General features: G+C 46.8%; 1 protein-coding gene across 1 annotated transcript in view; it reads left to right on the forward strand.

Moving 5' to 3' along the window:
- Positions 1 to 20,109, forward strand: part of LOC129715133 (serine/threonine-protein kinase OSR1-like) — a 110,765-nt gene that overhangs the window by 43,150 nt on the left and 47,506 nt on the right. The window contains exons 3-5 of the mRNA XM_055665001.1: positions 9,141 to 9,249; positions 12,513 to 12,654; positions 15,408 to 15,463. Coding sequence (XP_055520976.1) covers positions 9,141 to 9,249; positions 12,513 to 12,654; positions 15,408 to 15,463 — 307 coding nt within the window. The remainder of the gene's footprint in view (positions 1 to 9,140; positions 9,250 to 12,512; positions 12,655 to 15,407; positions 15,464 to 20,109) is intronic.

Below are 20,109 nucleotides of genomic sequence, written 5' to 3' on the forward strand. Positions count from 1 at the left end.
CCAACCAGCAATCACCCGCACACTAACACTATCCTACACACCAGAGAGAATTTGCAATATTTACTTGAGCAAATGACCCTACAAAGCTGCACGTCTTTGGAATGTGGGAGGTACCCGGGGAAACCCCACGGGGTCATGGAGAGAGCGTGCAAACTCCATACAGACAGCGCCTGTCGTCTGGGTCTCTACCGCTACAAGTCAGCAACAACACCGTGCCGCCCTCTTTGACAATAAAGAACACTACTGGGCGGTCACGGTGGCGCAGCGGTAGAGTTGCTGCCTTTCAGCGAATGCAGCGCCGGAGACCCGGGTTCTATCCCGACTACGGGCGCTGTCTGTACGAAGTTTGCACGTTCTCCCTGCGTGGGTTTTCTCCGAGATCTTCGGTTTCCTCCCACACTCCAAAGACGAACAGGATTGTAGAGTTAATTGGCTTGGTAAATGTAAAAATTATCCCTAGTGGGTGTAGGATAGTGTTAATGTGTGGGGATCGCTGGTCGGCACGGACCCGGTGGGCCGAAGGACCTGTTTCAGGGCTGTATCTCTAAACTAACCTGAACTAAACTACTAGTAAAAAGGAACTGCAAAAGCTGGTTTATACCAAAGGTAGACACAAAATGCTGGAGCAACTCTGGATCTGGCAGCATTTTCTCCAGAGATGCTGCCTGACCCGCTGAGTAACTCTAGTATTTGATGTCTGTCTAAACAATACCATTGTTTAAGAAGGCACTGCAGATGCTGGAAAAATCGAAAGTAGATTACAAATGCTGGAAAAACTCAGCAGGTGAGGCAGCATCCATTGAGAGAAGGAATAGGCGACGTTTCGGGTCAACCCAAAACGTTTCCAACTCCTTCTCTCCATGGATGCTGCCTCACCCGCTGAGTTTTTCCAGCATTTTTTGTCCATTAACCAATACCATTGTTGCTTTAGCACGTGCTTCAAGAATACTTACGTTGTTGCGAGGGCTTTCTAGGAAAGCTGACGTGAATATGTTGCTGCCAGTCCTCGCACTGTGAATTCTTAAAAACAACGTCACAAAAGTTAGTGTAGGGTCATAGAAACATATGAACATAGAAAATAGGTGCAGGAGTAGGCCGTTCTGCCCTTCGAGCCTGCACCGCCATTCAATATGATCATGGCTGATCATCCAACTCGGTATCCTGTTCCTGCCTTCCCTCCATACCCCCTGATCCCTTTAGCCACAAGGGCCATATCTAACTCCCTTTTAAATATAGCCAATGAACTGGCCTCAACTACCTTCTGCGGCAGAGAATTCCAGAGATTCACCACTCTCTGTGTGAAAAATGTTTCCCTCATCTCGGTCCTAAAAGATTTCCCCCTTATCCTTAAACTGTGACCCCTTGTTCTGGACTTCCCCAACATCGGGAACAATCTTTCTGCATCTAGCCTGTCCAACCCCTTAAGAATTTTGTAAGTTTCTATAAGATCCCCCCTCAATCTTCTAAATTCTAGCGAGTACAAGCCAAGTCTATCCAGTCTTTCTTCATATGAAAGTCCTGACATCCCAGGAATCAGTCTGGTGAACCTTTTCTGTACTCCCTCTATGGCAAGAATGTCTTTCCTCAGATTAGGAGACCAAAAATGTACGCAATACTCCAGGTGTGGTCTCACTAAGACCCAGTACAACTGCAGTAGAACCTCCCTGCTCCTATACTCAAATCCTTTTGCTATGAATGCTAACATACCATTCGCTTTCTTCACTGCCTGCTGCACCTGCATGCCTACTTTTAATGACTGGTGTACCATGGCACCCAGGTCTCGTTGCATCTCCCCCTTTCCTAATCGGCCACCATAAGAAGCCTGAACTGTGCCAGGGAATCTGTTTGCCTCATGGGTGGACACGATGTCTTAATTTATGTGGCCACACCTTTTGGTCCTCAACCCTGTGTTTTGGTGTTTATCTGGATTCTGAACAGGATGGGAGGCCAGAGTCAGGGGGGGACTGAGTGGGGTGTAGATCCAGTGCAGGAAGGAACTGCAGATGCTGGTTTACAGGCACAAAATTCTGGAGTAACTCAGCGGGTCAGGCAGCATCTGTGGAGAACATGGATAGGTGACGTTTCACAGAGTGCTGGAGTAACCCAGCGGGTCAGGCAGCATCTGTGGAGAACATGGATAGGTGACGTTTCACAGAGTGCTGGAGTAACTCAACGGGTCAGGCAGCATCTGTGGAGAACATGGATAGGTGACGTTTCACAGAGTGCTGGAGTAACCCAGTGGGTCAGGCAGCATCTGTGGAGAACATGGATAGGTGACGTTTCACAGAGTGCTGGAGTAACTCAGCGGGTCAGGCAGCATCTGTGGAGAACACGGGCACTCCAGCACCGTTTGTTTTTGGTAAACCAGCGTCTACAGTTCCTCCAACACCTCTGCTCAATCCACCTAGGCCTACCTGTTCAGGGGGACATGGCCAATGGGACCAGTGTGCTTGGAGCTGATTGGGCCGAGAGTACTGTTTTCCAAGCTGGACTATCTACAGGATATGTGATTTGTCAGTCCGTCTGGGCCAAAATGATCGCCCTGTTGCCAAACACTTTAACTCCCCCTCCCATCCCCACACTGACCTTTCTATCCTGGGTCTCCTCCACTGTCAGAGTGAGGCCCAGCACAAATTGGAGGAACAGCACCTCATATTTTGCTTGGGCAGTTTACACCCCAGCGGTATGAACATTGACTTCTCTAACTTCAATTATGCCTTGCTTTTCCTCTTTCTTTGTCCTTCCCCCACCCTAGTTCTCCACCTAGTTTGTCCTTCTGACTAATTTTACTGAATGTATGTCTCCTTGTCGCCTTCCCCTCACCTAACTGAACCATTCTACATTTCACTTTGATTTGTGTTTTTACACCTTACCCTTCCTTATCTCTGTCTCCCTCTTCCCTGACGCTCAGTCTGAAGATTCCTCCCGAAACATCACCATTCCTTCTCTCCAGAGATGCTGCCTGTCCCACTGGGTTAATACAGCGTTTGTGCCTATTTACAATTCCTTGTCTCCATAAAATAATCTTGTTGAATATTGATTTCAGTTTTTTGGCTGAGCTGTCATGCCTGTGATTTTGTAGTAGTAGAATACCACACATAATGGCTTAATAACATTCTGGAATATCACAGTATGGATTGTTTGGCCTATTAGTGTAAGATCCTATATTTAAGAATCAAATTTAATTTCCGGGATGGCGGGACTGTCATTTGCTGAGAGAATTTAGAAGGATGAGAGGGAATCTTAGTGAAACATATAAGATTATTAAAGGTTTGGACACGCTAGAGGCAGGAAACATGTTCCCGATGTTGGGGGTGTCCAGAACCAAGGGCCGCAGTTTAAGAATAAGGGGTAAGAATTCTCTTCCTCAGAGGGCGGTGGAGGCCGGTTCTCTGGATATTTTCAAGAGAGACCTAGATAGGGCTCTTAAAGATAGCGGAATCAGGGGATATGGGAAAGGGGGTAACTGCCTTTCAGGGTCCCTACCTGGTCAGAGAGACAGCTTTTCTCCGGGCTGCATCTTTGACCCGTCGTCGCGGCCTACCAGCGGGCCTGGAGCGGCAATCCTGTCGGGGACCGCCCAGAACCTTGGCTTCGGCGGCGGCACAGCGCTGGAGCGCTATCGTGGAGCAGGTGATGCCTTGCCTTGGTCGCCGCGCTGGAGCTCCGGTGAGCTGAAGATCGCTGAGGAAAACATCGCGGAGCTGCGGGACTGTGTAGCGGCTAGCTGCGGGCGGCGGCGCTGAACTTTACACCGGGAGCCTGGGATCTCTAGATGAGATCGCCAATTGTGGAGCTCCAACCGGCGCGGCCTTGTTGGCTTCGGAAGCCGCGGCCTCCAGTACGGAAGCGGCCGTTCCAGGGTTCCCAGGCCGCTGAGAGGATTCTCCCGACGCCGGAGCACCATCACCCGGCGAGAACGGCCTGGAACATCGGGCCTCCGTAGAGGCAACTGTGGAGGCCTCAATAAGCCCGACTATGGCTGAACTAGCGTTGGGGACTGGACTTTGTGCCTTCCCTCATAATGGGAACCATTGTGGGGGGGATGTTCTTTATGTTTAAAACTCTTATTAATGTTATGTCTGTATTCCTTCTTTATGTGCTGCAAAATGGCAAGAAGCATTTCACTTCATTACACCTAGGTGTATGTGAAGGTGACCAATAAAATACCTTTGATACCTTTGAGAAGGCAGGAACGGGGTACTGATTGTGGATGATCAGCCATGATCACACTGAGTGGCGGTGCTGGCTCGAAACTTCAAGTACATTAATTGATGTGCCATTTAATTTTATTATAGAAACATATCCTGGAGAAGTCTTTAAATAAAACTGACCTCTTGCCGTTCCTCTGTAGACTCTGTAGCCCCCACTGGATGCAGCTATTTAGTAATTGAACTGCAGTTTAATTAGGGATAACGTATTCTGCTTAAGTCTGCCTTTCAAACTGCTTTCCCATGTTCATTTTTCAGAAATAAAATGTTAAGATCTGTTGGTTTGTTTATCCCTGCAGTGGATATAGATTTTGCAGAGATGTGTTTGTGCACGTTTGCTTGGGGTGTCGATTGTAGGTAGTCCAAGTCTCATGATGAGAAGTGACGCATCATTTGCCTGACTCTGCATGTGTTTATGCCATGCCTGAGCTTTTCGTCGACAAATATTATTTTCCTTAATTCATTAAAGCTATGCTTTGAACGCATTAATATCTGCCTTTGCTGCAAGGTAGCTCTTCAAAAATAATGTTTCCACCCCAGCGGTATGAACAGTGACTTCTCCAATTTCAGGTAGTCCCTGCTTTCTCCCTCCTTCCCCTCCCCTTCCCAGCTCTCCCACAGCCCACTGTCTCCGCCTCTTCTTTTCTCCTTCCCGCCCTCCCCACCCCCACATCAGTCTGAAAAAGGATCTCCGCCCGAAACGTCACCTATTCCTTCGCTCCATAGATGCTGCCTCACCCGCTGAGTTTCTCCAGCATTTTTGTCTACCTTGAAAAATAAATGATCTCTGCTTACCACGTTCTCTTCCCCTTCAATTCAATGTCAGAGTGGTGTAGTACCGTGAGGGTGGGTTGGTGGAGGGTTTTTGTCTTTAGTTTAGAGATACAGAGCGGAAAAGAGGCCATTTGCATCTGCACCGACCAGCGATCCCCTCACATTAACATGTACTACTTTGGCGTGTGGGAAGAAACCGAAGATCTCAGAGAAAACCCACGCTGGTCATGGGGAGAACGTGCAAACTCCATACAGACAGTGCCCGTAGTCGGGATCAAACCTGGGCAGCTGCAAGGCAGCAATTCTACCGTTGTGCCACTATGCCGTCCGTCTTCTGGATGTTATACGGTCATAAGGAACATGAATAAACGTAGGCCATTCGGCCCATCCAGTCTACTCTGCCATTCAATCATGGCTGATCTATTTCTCCCTCCTAACCCCATTCTCCTGCCTTCTCGCCATAAACTCTGACACCCGTATTAATCAAGAATCTTTCTTTCTTTCCATCTTTCTTTCTTTCCATCTTTCTTTCTTTCCATCTTTCCATCTTTCTTTCCATCTTTCCTCCCTCCCTCCCTCCCTCCCTCCCTCTTTCCCTCCCTCGGAATCTTCCCCTCCTTCCCTCTTTCCTTCCCTCTTTCCTTCCCTCCCTTTCCCTCCTTCCCTTTCCTTCCCTTCTTTCCCTCTTTCCCTTCTTCCCTCCTTCCCTTCTTTTCCCTTCTTCCCTTCCCTTCTTCCTTCCCTTTTCCCTTCCCTTTCTTCCTTTCCCTTCTTCCCTTCCCTTCTTCCCTTCCCTTCTTCCCTTCCCTTCTTCCCTCTCCCTTCTTCCCTTCCCTTCTTCCCTTCCCTTCTTCCCTCCCTTCTTCCCTTCCCTTATCCCTTCCCTTCTCCCTTCCCTTCTTCCCTTCCCTTCTTCCCTTGCTTCTTCCCTTCCCTTCCCTTCCAGTCCCTTCCCTTCTTCCCTTCCCTTCTTCCCTTCCCTTCTTCCCTTCCCCTTCTTCCCTTCCCTTCTTCCCTTCCCCTTCTTCCCTTCCCTTCTTCCCTTCCCTTCTTCTTCCCCTCCCTTCCCTTCTTCCCTTCCCTTCTTCCCTTCCCCTTCTTCCCTTCCCTTCTTCCCTTCCCTTCTTCCCTTCCCTTCTTCCCTTCCCCTTCTTTCCTTCCCTTCTTCTTTTCTTTCCCTTCCCTTCCCTTCCTTCCCTTCCCTTCCCTTCCCTTCTTCCCTTCCCTTCTTCCCTTCCCTTTCTTTCCCTTCTTTCCCTTCCCCTTCTTTTCCCTTCCCCTTCTTCCCTTCTTTTTCCCTTAGGTCCCTTTTCCCTTCAGGAACGGCGTACTCCCTTTCCCTTCCCTATGATCTTCCCTTCTTTCCCCTTCCCTTCTTCCCTCCCCTTCTTCCCTTCCGAACTTCAAGTCCCTTCTTTTCCCTGTGCCCTTTAATTTCCCTTCCCTTCTTCCCTTGGAGAAGTCTTCCCTTAAACTTCCCCTCTTTCCCTTCCCCTTCTTCTCCCTCCCCTTCTTCTTCCTTAGTCCCCACTCCCTTTGGATTCTTCCCTTCCCTTCTTCCCTCCCTTCTTTTCCCTTAGGGAACGTTTCCCTTTAAGTCTTTCCCTTCCCTTCTTCCCTTCTTCCCTCTGTTCCTTTCCCTTCCCTTCCCTTCTTCCCTTCCCTTCTTCCCTTCCCTTCCCTTCTTCCCTTCCCTTTCCCTTCCCTCTCCCCTTCTTTGCCTTTTCGTTTCCCTTCTTCCCTTCCCCTTTTCTTCTTCCCTTCCCTTCTTCCCTTCCCTTCTTCCCTTCCCTTTTCCCTTTCCCTTCCCTTCTTTTGCCTTCCCTTCTTTCCTGTTCCCTGTCTTCCCTTCTTCCCCTTAGAAGTCCCTTCCCTTCCCTTCTTTTCCCTTCCCTTCTTCCCTTTCCCTTCTTTCCCTTCCCTTCTTCCCTTCCCCCTCTTCCCTTCCCTTCTTCCCTTCCCTTCTTCTTCCCTTCCCTTCTTCCCTTTCCTTCTTCCCTTCCCTTCTTCCCTTCAAGAAGAGGCTCTTCCCTTCCCTTCCCTTCTCCCCCCTTCCCCTTCTTCCCTTCCCTTCCCTTCCCTTCCCTTCTCTCCCCTTCCCTTCTTCCCTTCCCTTCTTTTCCCTTCCCTTCTTTCCCTTCCCTTCTTCTTCCCTTCCCTTCTTCTTCCCTTCCCTTCTTCCTTCCCTTCCCTTCTTCCCTTCCCCCTTCTTCCCTTCCCTTCTTTCCCTTGTCCTATACAGGGACACATGACAAATAAACTCACTTGAACCTGTAGTATGGATTTTTATGCCCGTACTCGCTGGAGTTTAGAAGAATGGGACACACACACACACACACGTCATATACAGAATAGTGAAAGGCTTGGATAGAGTTGATGTGGAGAGGGTGTTGCCATTGGTGGGAGAGTCCACAACTGGAGTTCGTAATCCTTCTGGATCCTTCTTCCCTTCTTCCCTTCTTCCCTTCAGAATTCCACAGATTCACCACCCTCTGTCTAAAGAAATTTCTCCTCATCTGCCTAAAAGAACGTCCTTTATTTCTGAGGCTACGAACTCCAGTTGTAGACTCTCCCACCAATGGCAACACCCTCTCCACATCAACTCTATCCAAGCCTTTCACTATTCTGTATATGACGTGTGTGTGTGTGTGCCCCCCATTCTTCTAAACTCCAGCGAGTACGGGCATAAAATCCATACTACAGGTTCAAGTGAGTTTATTGTCATGTGTCCCTGTATAGGACAATGAAATTCTTGCTTTGCTTAAGCACACAGAAAATAGTAGGCATTTACTACAAAACAGATAAATGTGTCCATATACCATGATATAAATATATACACACATGAATAAATAAACTGGTAAAGTGCAAATAGCAGAAAGTGGTTATTAATAATCAGAGTTTTGTCCGAGCCAGGTTTAATAGCCTGATGGCTGAGGGGAAGTAGCTATTCCTGAACCTGGTTGTTGCAGTCTTCAGGCTCCTGTACCTTCTACCTGAAGGTAGCAGGGAGATGAATGTGTGGCCAGGATGGTGTGGGTCTTTGATGATACTGCCAGCCTTTTTCAGGCAGCGACTGCGATAAATCCCCCCGATGGAAGGAAGGTCAGAGCCGATGATGGATTGGGCAGTGTTTGCTACTTTTTGTAGTATTTTCCTCTCCAGGGCGCTCAAATTGCCGAACCAAGCCACGATGCAACCGCTCTCTACAGCATGCTCTATACTGTGCACCTGTAGAAGTTAGAGAGAGTCTTCCTTGACAATCCGACTCTCCATAACCTTCTCAGGAAGTAGAGGCGCTGATGAGCTTTTTTTGATAATTGCGTTAGTGTTCTCGGACCAGGAAAGATCTTCAGAGATGTGCACGCCCAGGAATTTGAAGTTCTTGACCCTTTCAACCATCGACCCGTTGATATAAATGGGGCTGTGGGTCAAGCTGCACCTTGGCTACTGGTGTAATGTTTGAGCAATACTTAGGCAACAGGATGCAGCAGAGAGCTGGTTACCACAGACAGATATTGTATCCTGGTCACTAATACAAGTTGATGTTGGCATCCAGCGCTGGCATTGTGACAGTCAGCATACGAAAATATAAAGTTATCCAGAAGACGCACTTGAACTGAAGCCTGCAACATCATTGTTGATTAGCAGATTTATATATATATTGCCACATATAGAAATATAAGCCCCAAATGAATAAGTATTTATGGTACAACAATCTGTGTTTGCCATTTTAAATGCCTTTTCCCCTTCTAATCCACCTCAGTTTTGTAAAGCCCTGAAAGTAGATAAACTTTTCATTTTATTCAGAACACGGTGCGTGAAGAACTCAGCGGGTCAGTCTGAAGTAGGCTCCCAACGCAAAGAATAAGGGATAAGCCATTTAGAACTGAGACAAGGAAATGCTTTTTCACACAGAGCTGTGAGTCTGGAATTCTCTGCCTCGGAGTGCGGTGGAGGCTGGTTCTCTGGATACTTTCTTTAGCGATCCTAATGGAGTCAGGGGATATGGGGAGAAGGCAGGAACGGGGTACTGATTGGGGATGATCAGCCATGATCACATTGAATGGCGGTGCTGGCTCGAAGGGCTGAATGGCCTCCTCCTGCACCTATTGTCTATTGTTTCCAGTGAATTATGCTCCTGTGTTCTCTTCACAGAAAGAAATTCAAGCAATGAGTCAGTGCCACCACAGAAACATTGTGTCGTACTACACCTCGTTTGTGGTGAAGGATGAGCTCTGGTTGGTGATGAAGTTGCTCAGTGGTGGTGAGTGTTTGCAATCTTTGCATTTAGGAAGGTCACGCTGTCCAAAGTGCCATAGACGCTGATCAGGCCGGCTTTACATGTTGTGACAGTCTGCTTCCCTTGATCTTGGCGTTGTGTAGGAGGGAAGCCTCAGCCACAGCTTGTGATAGCATGGATAACATACCATTCTTCCCCCCTCTTTCTTGCAGCACATTGAAGGGGACTGTAACACTATATTTGGCACTCTGGTTGTTTTTTTTCTTTTGCACTACCTATGTATTCATGCAAGGCTTGGTTTAGTGCAGGTGTCAGGGGTTTTGGGGAGAAGGCAGGAGAATGGGGTTAGGAGAGAGAGAGATAGATCAGCCACGATCGAATGGTGCAGCAGATGATGTCCAAAAGGCTTAATTCTGTTCCGATCACTTATGACATGATTTGTCAGGGCAGCGTGCAAAGTGTCGATACTAAACCAATCTTCCTTTGAAGGACAGTATCTGACCTTTCTATAGCATGTGAGACAACCTTGGTACATAGATACGTGAGTGCCAGCCTTTACCTGCTTCTCTTGTGACTTCTTAACTCGTTCTCAATAGACAATAGGTGCAGGAGTAGGCCATTCGGCCCTTCGAGCCAGCACCGCTATTCAATGTGATCATGGCTGATCATCCCCAATCAGTACCCCGTTCCTGCCTTCTCCCCATATCTTAGAGCAAAGGGGAAGATACAGAGTGCAGAATATAGTTCTCAGCATTGTAGAGCATCAGTTCCAGAGACAAAGTCCAATGTGCACAATGGGGCAGAGATGAATCGGACAGTACCCTAGCTTATGGAAGGACCGTATAGAAACCTGACAACAGAGGGAAAGTAGTTGTTCTTAATCTAAAAGGTTCTCTGAATCTAGTTGGCATTAAATCTGACTAAATCCATCTGATTAGTTTTAATGGCAATAGTGTTGAATTGCAATTATCTGGTTGGTAATTAGCCAAGGGTCACCAGCCTGCTGTTTGCAGATTAAGGAAATGCTTGCATGCCCAATGTTAAAAAAAAAAATGCGCCTCGACTTCATCCATTTCCACCTCCCCAGAAGCCTGACACTCCATTATCATCACGACTCTGTAAATGGAGCCAAAACGTGCTGCCTCTTGCCTGTGGGATCAGTGGACTATTTCTGTACAATTTGCTCATCGGGGATGTGCTTGGGTGTGGCAATACTCCACTGGACTGTTTGTAAGAAAATAATCTCACCGTGCGTCTGCACTAAGTACAAGTGGTGTAATTCTGCTCCTATTCTCACCCCGTTAGTGTGGTTCAGCAATAGACTGAGTCAAGCACTGGATCAACTAACCGCTTTTCGGAGCTCCCGCAAGGGCAACTTCTCCCGTCCGGATTGCAGGGTTAAAACAACCCGGAGCGGAGCCTTACGTAGTCTGGCGTGGCCTTAACGGCCGAAGGACTTACCATCGCCCGCCGGGAGACTCCAACATCAAGACCCAGAGAAGGGCCTTACATAGCCCGGCGCGGCCTTAATGGCCACGGGACTTGCCATCGCCCACTGGGGGCTTTAACATCAGGAGAAGAATAAACAACAGGGGAGAGACAAGACTTTGCCTTCCATCACAGTGAGGAGGGGTTTGGAGATTCACTGTGATGGATGTTTATGTTAATTGTGTGTCTAGGTTTTTTCATGTTTGCATGACTGCAGAAACGAAATTTCGTTTGAACTCGGGTTCAAATGACAATAAATGGTATTCTGATTCTTATTTTTCAATCACAAACACACTGCCCTGTACGATACCTAACCAACACCGTGGGTCCGATCCTTGTCTCTACTCGTCCAAGCCCTTCAGCCTCGTGCGAATATAGAACAACTCCAGGAGGTCAGGAGGGTCCCAAGCGCACCCACAGAAGATCGACACAGACCCAGGCATTCTGGAGTCATGACCCTCATGGTCTTTGCAGCTTTTGCAAAAAGATGCCACACAGGGTTTGCAAAGGCAGAGATCCTCCATTTTGTCAGACACTAAAATGGCCAATATTATCAGTGACAATAAAAGCACCATTGTGCTACTTCCTCACCCATGCCCCCATGTAGGTCATGTGGTTTGTAAAAGTAACCACATGGACTTGGTGAGTCCAAACGATATCAGAGAGCATAGAAATCAGGTCTAGCTCGGTTGATCCACTTCAGTGCTGCTTTCTACCCACCCAATGTACTTTGCAATTGTTCGCTGATCACCTTCGCTCAGTCTGCCCGGACCTACCTGATCTCCCGGTATACAGAAAAAAATCGCATCTCCGTCGAGGTAACAGATTTAAAAAAGTTTCCCCCAGCCTACAGCTTAAAAAATTGCCCGTTTCTTTTATCTCCGTTACTTTTTTGCATATCTTTGCTTCATTTGTTCTATGATCTCTCCATATCACCATCCATATCCTTTCCTTTGACTCTCAATCTGAAGAAGGGTCTCGACCCGAAACATCAACTATTCCTTTTCTCCAGTGTGATCCACTGAGTTACTCCAGCTTTTTGTGTCTTTGCAGTTTTTAATCTCTTTTCTCTGTGGTTGGTATGGATTCATGAGGAAATATTTCATAATTTCTAGACTGGCAAAGGCAAAGATGATGTAGCTCATTCTATAATTGGGTCGGCACAGAGTACAAATATTTAGCATCTTGAGTAGCACACAACATCCTGATAGTTTTGATGTTAGGATTAAAATAAAGACAATAAAGGAAATTCTAATTCTAATTCTAATTCTAATTATTTCTTCATGTTACTAAAGGGCCTGTCCCACTTACGCGACTTTTTCGGTGACTTCTGGCACGCGTCATAGGTTTTGCCAACCTGCAACGACCTATCGACTCTTTGGGTGACTGAGGAGACTACTCACGACCGTACAGGCGACATGTCGCGGGGTGAAGCCTGTATGGTCGTGAGTAGTCGCCCAAAGAGTCGTACCTTGTTCTGGTCGCCGTTGGATTTTCAACATGTTGAACATATTTGGCGACCTGCAACGACCTATGACGGGTGCCGGCAGTCGCCGAAAAAGTCGCGTAAGTGGGACAGGCCCATAAGTAGTTTGAAAGAAGAATATTTTTCAAGATTTACTCTGGAAGATGTATTGGGCAAAAGAGTTCAAGAGATTTTGATTGATACCAAACTTTGGGTGATAATTATTTACGAGCACCGTGGAGCATTTGGAAAGAAGTGCAATGTTTGCTCAATCAATACCCGAGTGAAATCTGGGCCCATTTGTTTTATTTTGCCTGGTTTTTTTTGTTTCTAGGGTCTGTGCTCGATATCATCAAGCACGTGGTCGCAAGGGGGGATCACAAAAATGGAGTGTTGGAGGAGGCAGTGATCGCCACCATTCTGAAAGAAGTCCTCGAGGGCCTTGATTATCTGCACAAAAACGGGCAGGTTCACAGGTGAGAAAACGATGGCGTTTTCAAGGCAGCCACAGTGGCGCAGCAGTAGAGTTGCTGCCTTGCAGCGAATGCAGCGCCGGAGACCCGGGTTCCATCCCGACTGCGTACGGAGTTTGTACCTTCTCCCCATGACCTGCGTGGGTTTTCTCCGAGATCTTCGGTTTCCTCCCGCACTCGAAAGACGTGCAGTTTTGGAGGTTAATTGGCTTGGTGTAAATGTAAAAATTGTACCGAGTGGATGTAGGATAGTGTTAGTGTGCGGGGATCGCTGGTCGGCCCCCGCTGGGCCGAAGGGCCTGTTTCCGCGCTGTATCTCTAAAACTAAAAACTAAAAGTGATGCATGTTAAATATTGTTAATGAATGTGAGTTCTGAAACTGGACCCCCATTTAAACTAAGGGTTAGTTTTATAGAAACATTTATTTTCAGCTACTCAATGCCTCCACAGACCTTGTAAATGAGTACAAATGAATGAGTAAATACAGCTTAAATTCTCATGATTTTATTTTGCCAGCATAGCAGGTTTGCAAAGTAGGAGCAGGTTGGGCCGAGATGGATGGACCGCTCCACCGATAACAAAAGGGGGACATGCTGTTGGGGAGGCCCGCTGAGGACTATGGGGGACTCAGCGAGGGGAGGGGGGGGGGGGGGGGGGGGAGGGGAAGGATGGAGGGATGAGTATAAAATTCTCAAGGGATTGCACAAGCTAAATGTTCCCGATCTTGGGGGAATCCAGAACCAGGAATCACACAGTGTAAGAATAAGGAGTAGGCCATTTAGGACTGAGATGAGACATGAGACAACAGGTGCAGGAGTAGGTCATTCAGCCCTTCGAGCCGGCATCACCATTCAATATGATCATGGCTGATCATCCCCAATCAGTTCCTGCCTTCTCCTGCCTTCTCCCCATATCCCCTGACTCCGCTATCTTTAAGAACCACATCTAGCTCTCGTGAAAGTATCCAGAGAACCGGCCTCCACCGCCCTCTCAGGTAGAGAATTCCACAGACTCACAACTCTCTGTGAGAAAAAGTGTTTCCTCGCCTCTATTCTAAATGGCTTACTCCTTATTCTTAAACTGTGGCCCCTGGTTCAGGACTCCCCCAACATCGGAAACATGTTTCCTGCCTCTAGCGTGTCCAAACCCTCAATAATTTTACGTTTCAATAAGATATCCTCTCATTCTTCTAAACTCCAGAGTATACGAATGTTTTCAAGAGAGTTAGATCTAGCTCTTAGGGCTAAAGGAATCAAGGGATATGGGGTAAAAGCAGGAACGGGGTACTGATTTTGGATGATCAGCCATGATCATATTGAATGGCAGTGCAGGGCCGAATGGCCTACACCTGCACCTATTTTCTATGTTTCTATGAGTACATTTTGTAGCTTTGCTGGTGCCTTTGTGGCGACTTGTTTGTAATCTTTCTAAGCAAAGACAAATAATTCTCTGTACCTTGTTACAAGCTATCATCCTCATCAAATATTTATCAGCCATTCGATGGTAGACAAATGCTGGAGAAACTCAACGGGTGAGGCAGCACCTATGGAGCGAAGGAAATAGGTGGCGTTTCGGCTCTCAACCGGGTGTTGAGGTTTCGCCAGCATTTTTGTCTACCTTCCATTTTTCCAGCATCTGCAGTTCCTTCTTAAACATCACCCATTCAAAGTTTGGTTTTAATCGAAGCCTGCCCAACTTAACTTCCACAGCAAACCTTTAAAAATATTCTGCTTCAAATCCAGTTTGTAAATGGAAGAACTAATTTAATCTTAACACAAAACTTGCCAAGATGTGCGCTAGTCATGATGCAAAATGATTATATATTTTTTGCTGACCCTGGTTCTGGACTTTCCCAACATTGGGAACATTTTTCTATGGGATCTCCTTTCATCCGTCTAAATTCCAGTAAATACAAGCCCATTCTTTCATCCGTACTTCAGTCCCACAATCCCGGGAGTTACGCTGCTACACTGAACCTACGCTGCACTCCCTCAATAGCAAGAATGTCCTTCCTCAAATTAGGGGACCAAAATTGCACACAATACTCCAGGTGTGGTCTCACGAGGGCTCTGTACAACTGCAGAAGGACCTCTGTGCAAGAAAGAACTGCAGAAATAATTCAGTCTTCTTCAAAGAGTTTTGGCCCGAAACGTTGCCTATTTCCTTCGCTCCATAGATGCTGCTGTACCTGCTGAGTTTCTCCAGCATTTTTGTGTACCTAAATAACTGCAGATGCTGGTTTGAATCGAAGATAGACACAAAATGCTGGAGTCACTCAGCGGGACAGGCAGCGTCTCTGGAAAGTATGATTGGGCGACGTTTCGAGTCGAGACCCTTCTTCAGACAGAGATGCTGCTTCACCCGCTGAGTTACGCCAGCATTTTGTGTCAGCAGAAAAACTCAAATCCTCTCGCTATGAAGGCCAACATGCCATTAGCTTTCGTCATTGCCTGTTGTACCTGCATGCTTACTTTCAGTGACTGATATACAAGGCAACCCAGATCTCATTGCACCTCCCCTTTTCCTAATGTAACACCATTCAGATAATAATCTGGCTTCCTGTTCTTGCCACCAAAGTGGATAACCTCACATTGATCCACATTATGCTGCATCTGCCCACTCACCTTGCTGAATGAAGCTTGGCTTTCTCTTTAGGTCCCATTGTGCACTGAAAATGTTTGGTATCAGCTGATCGGTTGCAACACGCTCCCCCTCTTGACTGGCGCGTATATGAGTTGTTATGTGTTCTCTTGCAGAGATGTGAAGGCAGGAAACATTCTCCTCGGTGAGGAAGGTTCGGTGCAAATTGCAGGTAATTACTGGCTCAGCCATCGGTTAGAAACCCAGCTGAAAATAACTCTGACCATTTGTCTCATTGGTTAAAGGGATGGAAACAATTGCCATGGATGTTTGAAAACTATTGGAACAAATGTCTACTTGGGATTGAACATGAAATTTCAATTATTCAAATGTAAGCATACACAGAAACATATAAAATAGGTACAGGAGCAGGCCATTCGGCCCTTCGAGCCAGCACCACCATTCAATATGATCATGGCTGATCATCCAGAATCAGTACCCCGTTCCTGCTTTCTCCCCATATCCCTTGATTCCGTTAGCCCTAGGAGCTAAATCTAACATCCAGTGAATTGGCCTCCACTGACTTCTGTGGCAGAGAATTCCTCAGATTCACAACACGGGGCGAAAAAGTGTTTCCTCATCTTAGTCCTAAATGGCCTCCCCCTTATTCTTAAATTTGTATACATTTACTTAAATACATATATTTGTGTTCTTGGACGAACGCTTTGATACCCCTGACGATGCTGAGCTTTTGTGTGTCTAAGTATGCCTCTCTGCTGCCTCAACTATAGACAATAGGTGCAGGAGTAGGCCATTCGGCCCTTCGAGCCAGAACTCTGTGAAACTTTGTGCTCTGTCATAGATATGCCCACGCTGCTAAAAATGCATGTACCCACGAGATACAGCGTGGAAACGGGCCCTTCAGCCCACCGAATCTGCACCAACCAGCGATCCCCGAACATTAACACTAGCACTGTCCTACACACGAGGGACAATTTACCAAAGCCTACGTCTTTGTATTGTGTGAGGAAACCGAAACACCCGGAGAAAACTCATGGGGAGAACGTACAAACTCCGTACGGACCAAAGATCCTATAGCGGAGCAAGATAGACCGCTCCTGCTAAATGCAATGGGCTGATGTGTAGTACGCAACGGAGTGGAACGTGGGCCTTTTATTCATCCATTTCCGTAACTGGACCCGACCCGACTCGCAGTGTAATCAATGTTGCGGGGGAACAGTTTGTGTTAATAAATTTAAATTCTGAAAATGAGGAGAAGATTTTTCCTAAATAACTTCTATTTTTATGAAGATGTTTCCGTATCCGGCTTCCGTCTCCGCGCTAGTATCTTTGCTCCGCTACGGGATCTTTGGTGCGGGGACGGAAGCCGGTTATGGAAATGGGGCCGAAAATGACCCATGAATCTGCCCATCACCGTACTATGTCTGTTTCGTCGACTGGACTATCTTGCTCGCTGTAGGATCTTTGGTACAGACAGTTCGGTTCTGTTTATCATCACGTGTACCGGAGTTACTGTGAAAAGCTTTAGTGTGCTAACCAGTCAGCAGAAAGACAATACATACATTATTCAAATCGAGCCATTTACAGTGTAGAGATGCATGATAATGGAACAAGGTAGAGCCAGTAAAGTCCGATCAAAGTCCGCACCTGTAATCTGGATCGAACCCGGGTCTCTGGCGCGGTGAGGCAGCATCTCTAATGCTGCGCCACTGTGCTGCCTTGTTCATCACAATCCACAGCTTATCCAACCTCGGCTAAAACAAAATCTACCCGCCCCGCCATGCACATAGACCATTTCACCCAGATACGCCACAGTAATGATGTGTTTGCCCTTTGAGGTGAAATTGGGTAATTGAGGCCTAAAGTCTAGAGTTTCATTCATAATACGTAAAGTCTAGAGTTTAGTTCATAGTACGTTTAGTTCATGATACGTACATGATCAGAACGAAGAAGGGCCTCGACCCGAAACGTCACCTATTCCTTCGCTCCATAGATGCTGCCTCACCCGCTGAGTTTCTCCAGCATTTTTATCTACCTCCGAGGTTGAGTCTTTGAAATCCTCTACCTCAGAGTACCGAGGATTAAGATGAGTGGCAAAAGATTCAATGGGAAATTGAGGAACAACCTTTTCACATAACCCGGCCTCTGGCGCTGTTAGGCAGCAACTCTACTGCTGTGCCACCCACTGTAAGCAGTTAGCATGAAGGATTTGGGCTGAAGGGCCCGTTTCTTTGCTGTATGACTCTGACTACTAATAATCGCCTAGAGTGATGTGAAATTAGGCAACTCACTGATGGATATTTCTGCTCCGTAAGCAACTTTGTCAATGCCTTTATGTGTTCATGCCATATTCAAAGGCATTCAAATGGTGCCGTTTTACTGCTTCCTGTCACATTTTCATTCTACATCATATCAGCTGTTCTGCTTATTCATCAAAAAAACTACCTCCAGATTGAATTGATTTAATGCTCCAGTCACCCAGTGTTAAGTGAGGAAGAAGCATGGATATCAATGCATTTGTGCTAAATTGTCCCCGTCTAAAGGGAATCTATGCCATTAATCATAGCCTGGCTTTTTCATCATGCTACAAGCGCGAGGTGCAGAGTCCACAGAGAATCTGGAAATACTGAGGGACAACGTCAGCATTTCTCATCTTTGGGCCACGAATTATTTCAGAACTGTCACTCAGCTGCAAGAGAGAAACTAAGAACTGTATTAACACCGGGCTGTTATTCATGCAAGTTAATTAAATGTCAGGGCTCCCAGGGTAACCACACTGATCACACACTATTGTGACGGGAACTGCACCTGACTGCTGGCTGGGTGGGAACGATAAATCAACCAGAATGTGAAAGAATGGCTGAGGAAGGGTCTCCCTCCACCTGAAACGTCATCCATTCCTTCTTTAGTTTGGTTTAGAGATACGGCACGGAAACAGGCCACACACTAACGTTATCCTACACAACAGACAATAGGTGCAGGAGTAGGCCATTCGGCCCTTCGAGCCAGCACCGCCATTTAATGTGATCATGGCTGATCATCCCCAATCAGTACCCCGTTCCTGCCATCTCCCCATACCCCCTGACTCCGCTATCTTTAAGAGCCCTATCGAGCTCTCTCTTGAAACTATCCAGAGAACCGGCCTCCACCGCCCTCTGAGGCAGAGAATTCCACAGACTCACAACTCTCTGTGAGGAAAAAGTGTTTCCTCATCTCCGTTCTAAATGGCTTACCCCTTATTCTTAACCCACTAGGGACAATTTTTACATTTACCAAGCCAATTAACCTACAAACCTGCATGTCTTTGGAGTGTGGGAGGAAACCCACGCAGGTCACGGGGAGAACGTACAAACTGTACAGACAGCACGGGTCTCCACTACTCTAAAGCTGCGCCACCGTGATTGCCCAATTCTATGCAGAGATGCTGCATATCCCGCTGAGTTGGTACAGGCAGCACGGAGTTTGTAGAAATTGGAGGAGCAGCACCTCATATTTTGCTTGGGCAGTTTACTCCCCAGCGGTATGAACATTGACCTCCAATTTCAGGTAGTCCCTGCTTTCTCCCTCCTTCCCCTCCCCAGCTCTCCCACAGCACACTGTCTCCGCCTCTTCTGTTCCTCTCTTCCCGCCCCCCCCACCCCCACATCAGTCTGAAGAAGGGTCTCGACCCGAAACATCACCTATTCCTTTGCTCCATAGATGCCGCCTCACCCGTTGAGTTTCTCCAGCATTTTTGTCGATCTTCTAATTTCCACATTGAGTGTTATCATCTTCGTGAAAGCCTATTGTTTTCTGTGTTCTTTACTCTGCACTATTTATCTCTTTCTTCCCCACTTGTCTCATTTCTTGGCTCCCTGTGAAATTAATTTAAATTTATGAGCTTCTGAAGTGCAGCATTTTGTTAATAAGGAACTATATCCAAAGACAATAGAAAGGGAGTGGTGCATAATGCAGCAGGTTTCAATGTGAGTTTAATCAGTCATTAATATATAATGTATATGTTTTGTTTTATGCAGATGCTAACATACGATAAAGTATCACTTCAGATGGCCCTTGCTTTCTCTCTCCACCCCCTTCCCCTTCCCAGTTCTCCCACTAGTCTTACTGTCTTGTCTTAAGGCCCTGTCCCACTTTCCTGAGTTTACTCTCCCGAGATTTCCCCTCGATTCGAACTTGGGGAATGTTGTGACTAACTCGGGAAAGTGGGACAGGGCCTTTACTTATCCCGCCCCCCCTCCCCTGACATCAGTCTGAAGAAGGGTCTCGACCCGAAACGTCACCCATTCCTTCTCTCCAGAGATGCTGCCTGTCCCGCTGAGTTACTCCAGCATTTTGTGTCTACCATCTATTTAAGTCAGCATCTGCAGTTTGTTCCTATACAATAAAGTTTCCTGCCTCCATTAAATTATGGCCACAGCAATTTTATAGAGGCATGTTAAGTGTTCCTGCATTAAGACCTTGGAACTTACATCCAGAATCATGTGCGACTGGAAAGGAAGAGCTTTTGAGCATTGCACTTAATTAACAGGACAGAATATCACAAATATTACTGACTGCTTTTCAAATCATATTGACGTGATATTACACATCAAAATACTGCATAATAGAAGTACGTTACAGAAAAGTCCTCTGGAAAAAGCAATGTTGAGTAGTAGAAACATAGAAAATAGGAGAAGGCCATTCTGCCCTTCGAGCCAGCACCACCACTCAATATGATCATGGCTGATCATCTAAAATCAGTACCCTGTTCCTGCTTTCTCCCCATATCCCTTGATTCTGTTAGGTAGACAAAAATGCTGGAGAAACTCAGCGGGCACGGCAGCCTCTATGGAACGAAGTAAATAGGCAATGTTTCGG

The sequence above is a fragment of the Leucoraja erinacea genome, unplaced genomic scaffold (genome assembly GCF_028641065.1).
Source record: "Leucoraja erinacea ecotype New England unplaced genomic scaffold, Leri_hhj_1 Leri_102S, whole genome shotgun sequence".
In the NCBI taxonomy this organism is placed as follows: Eukaryota; Metazoa; Chordata; class Chondrichthyes; order Rajiformes; family Rajidae; genus Leucoraja; species Leucoraja erinaceus.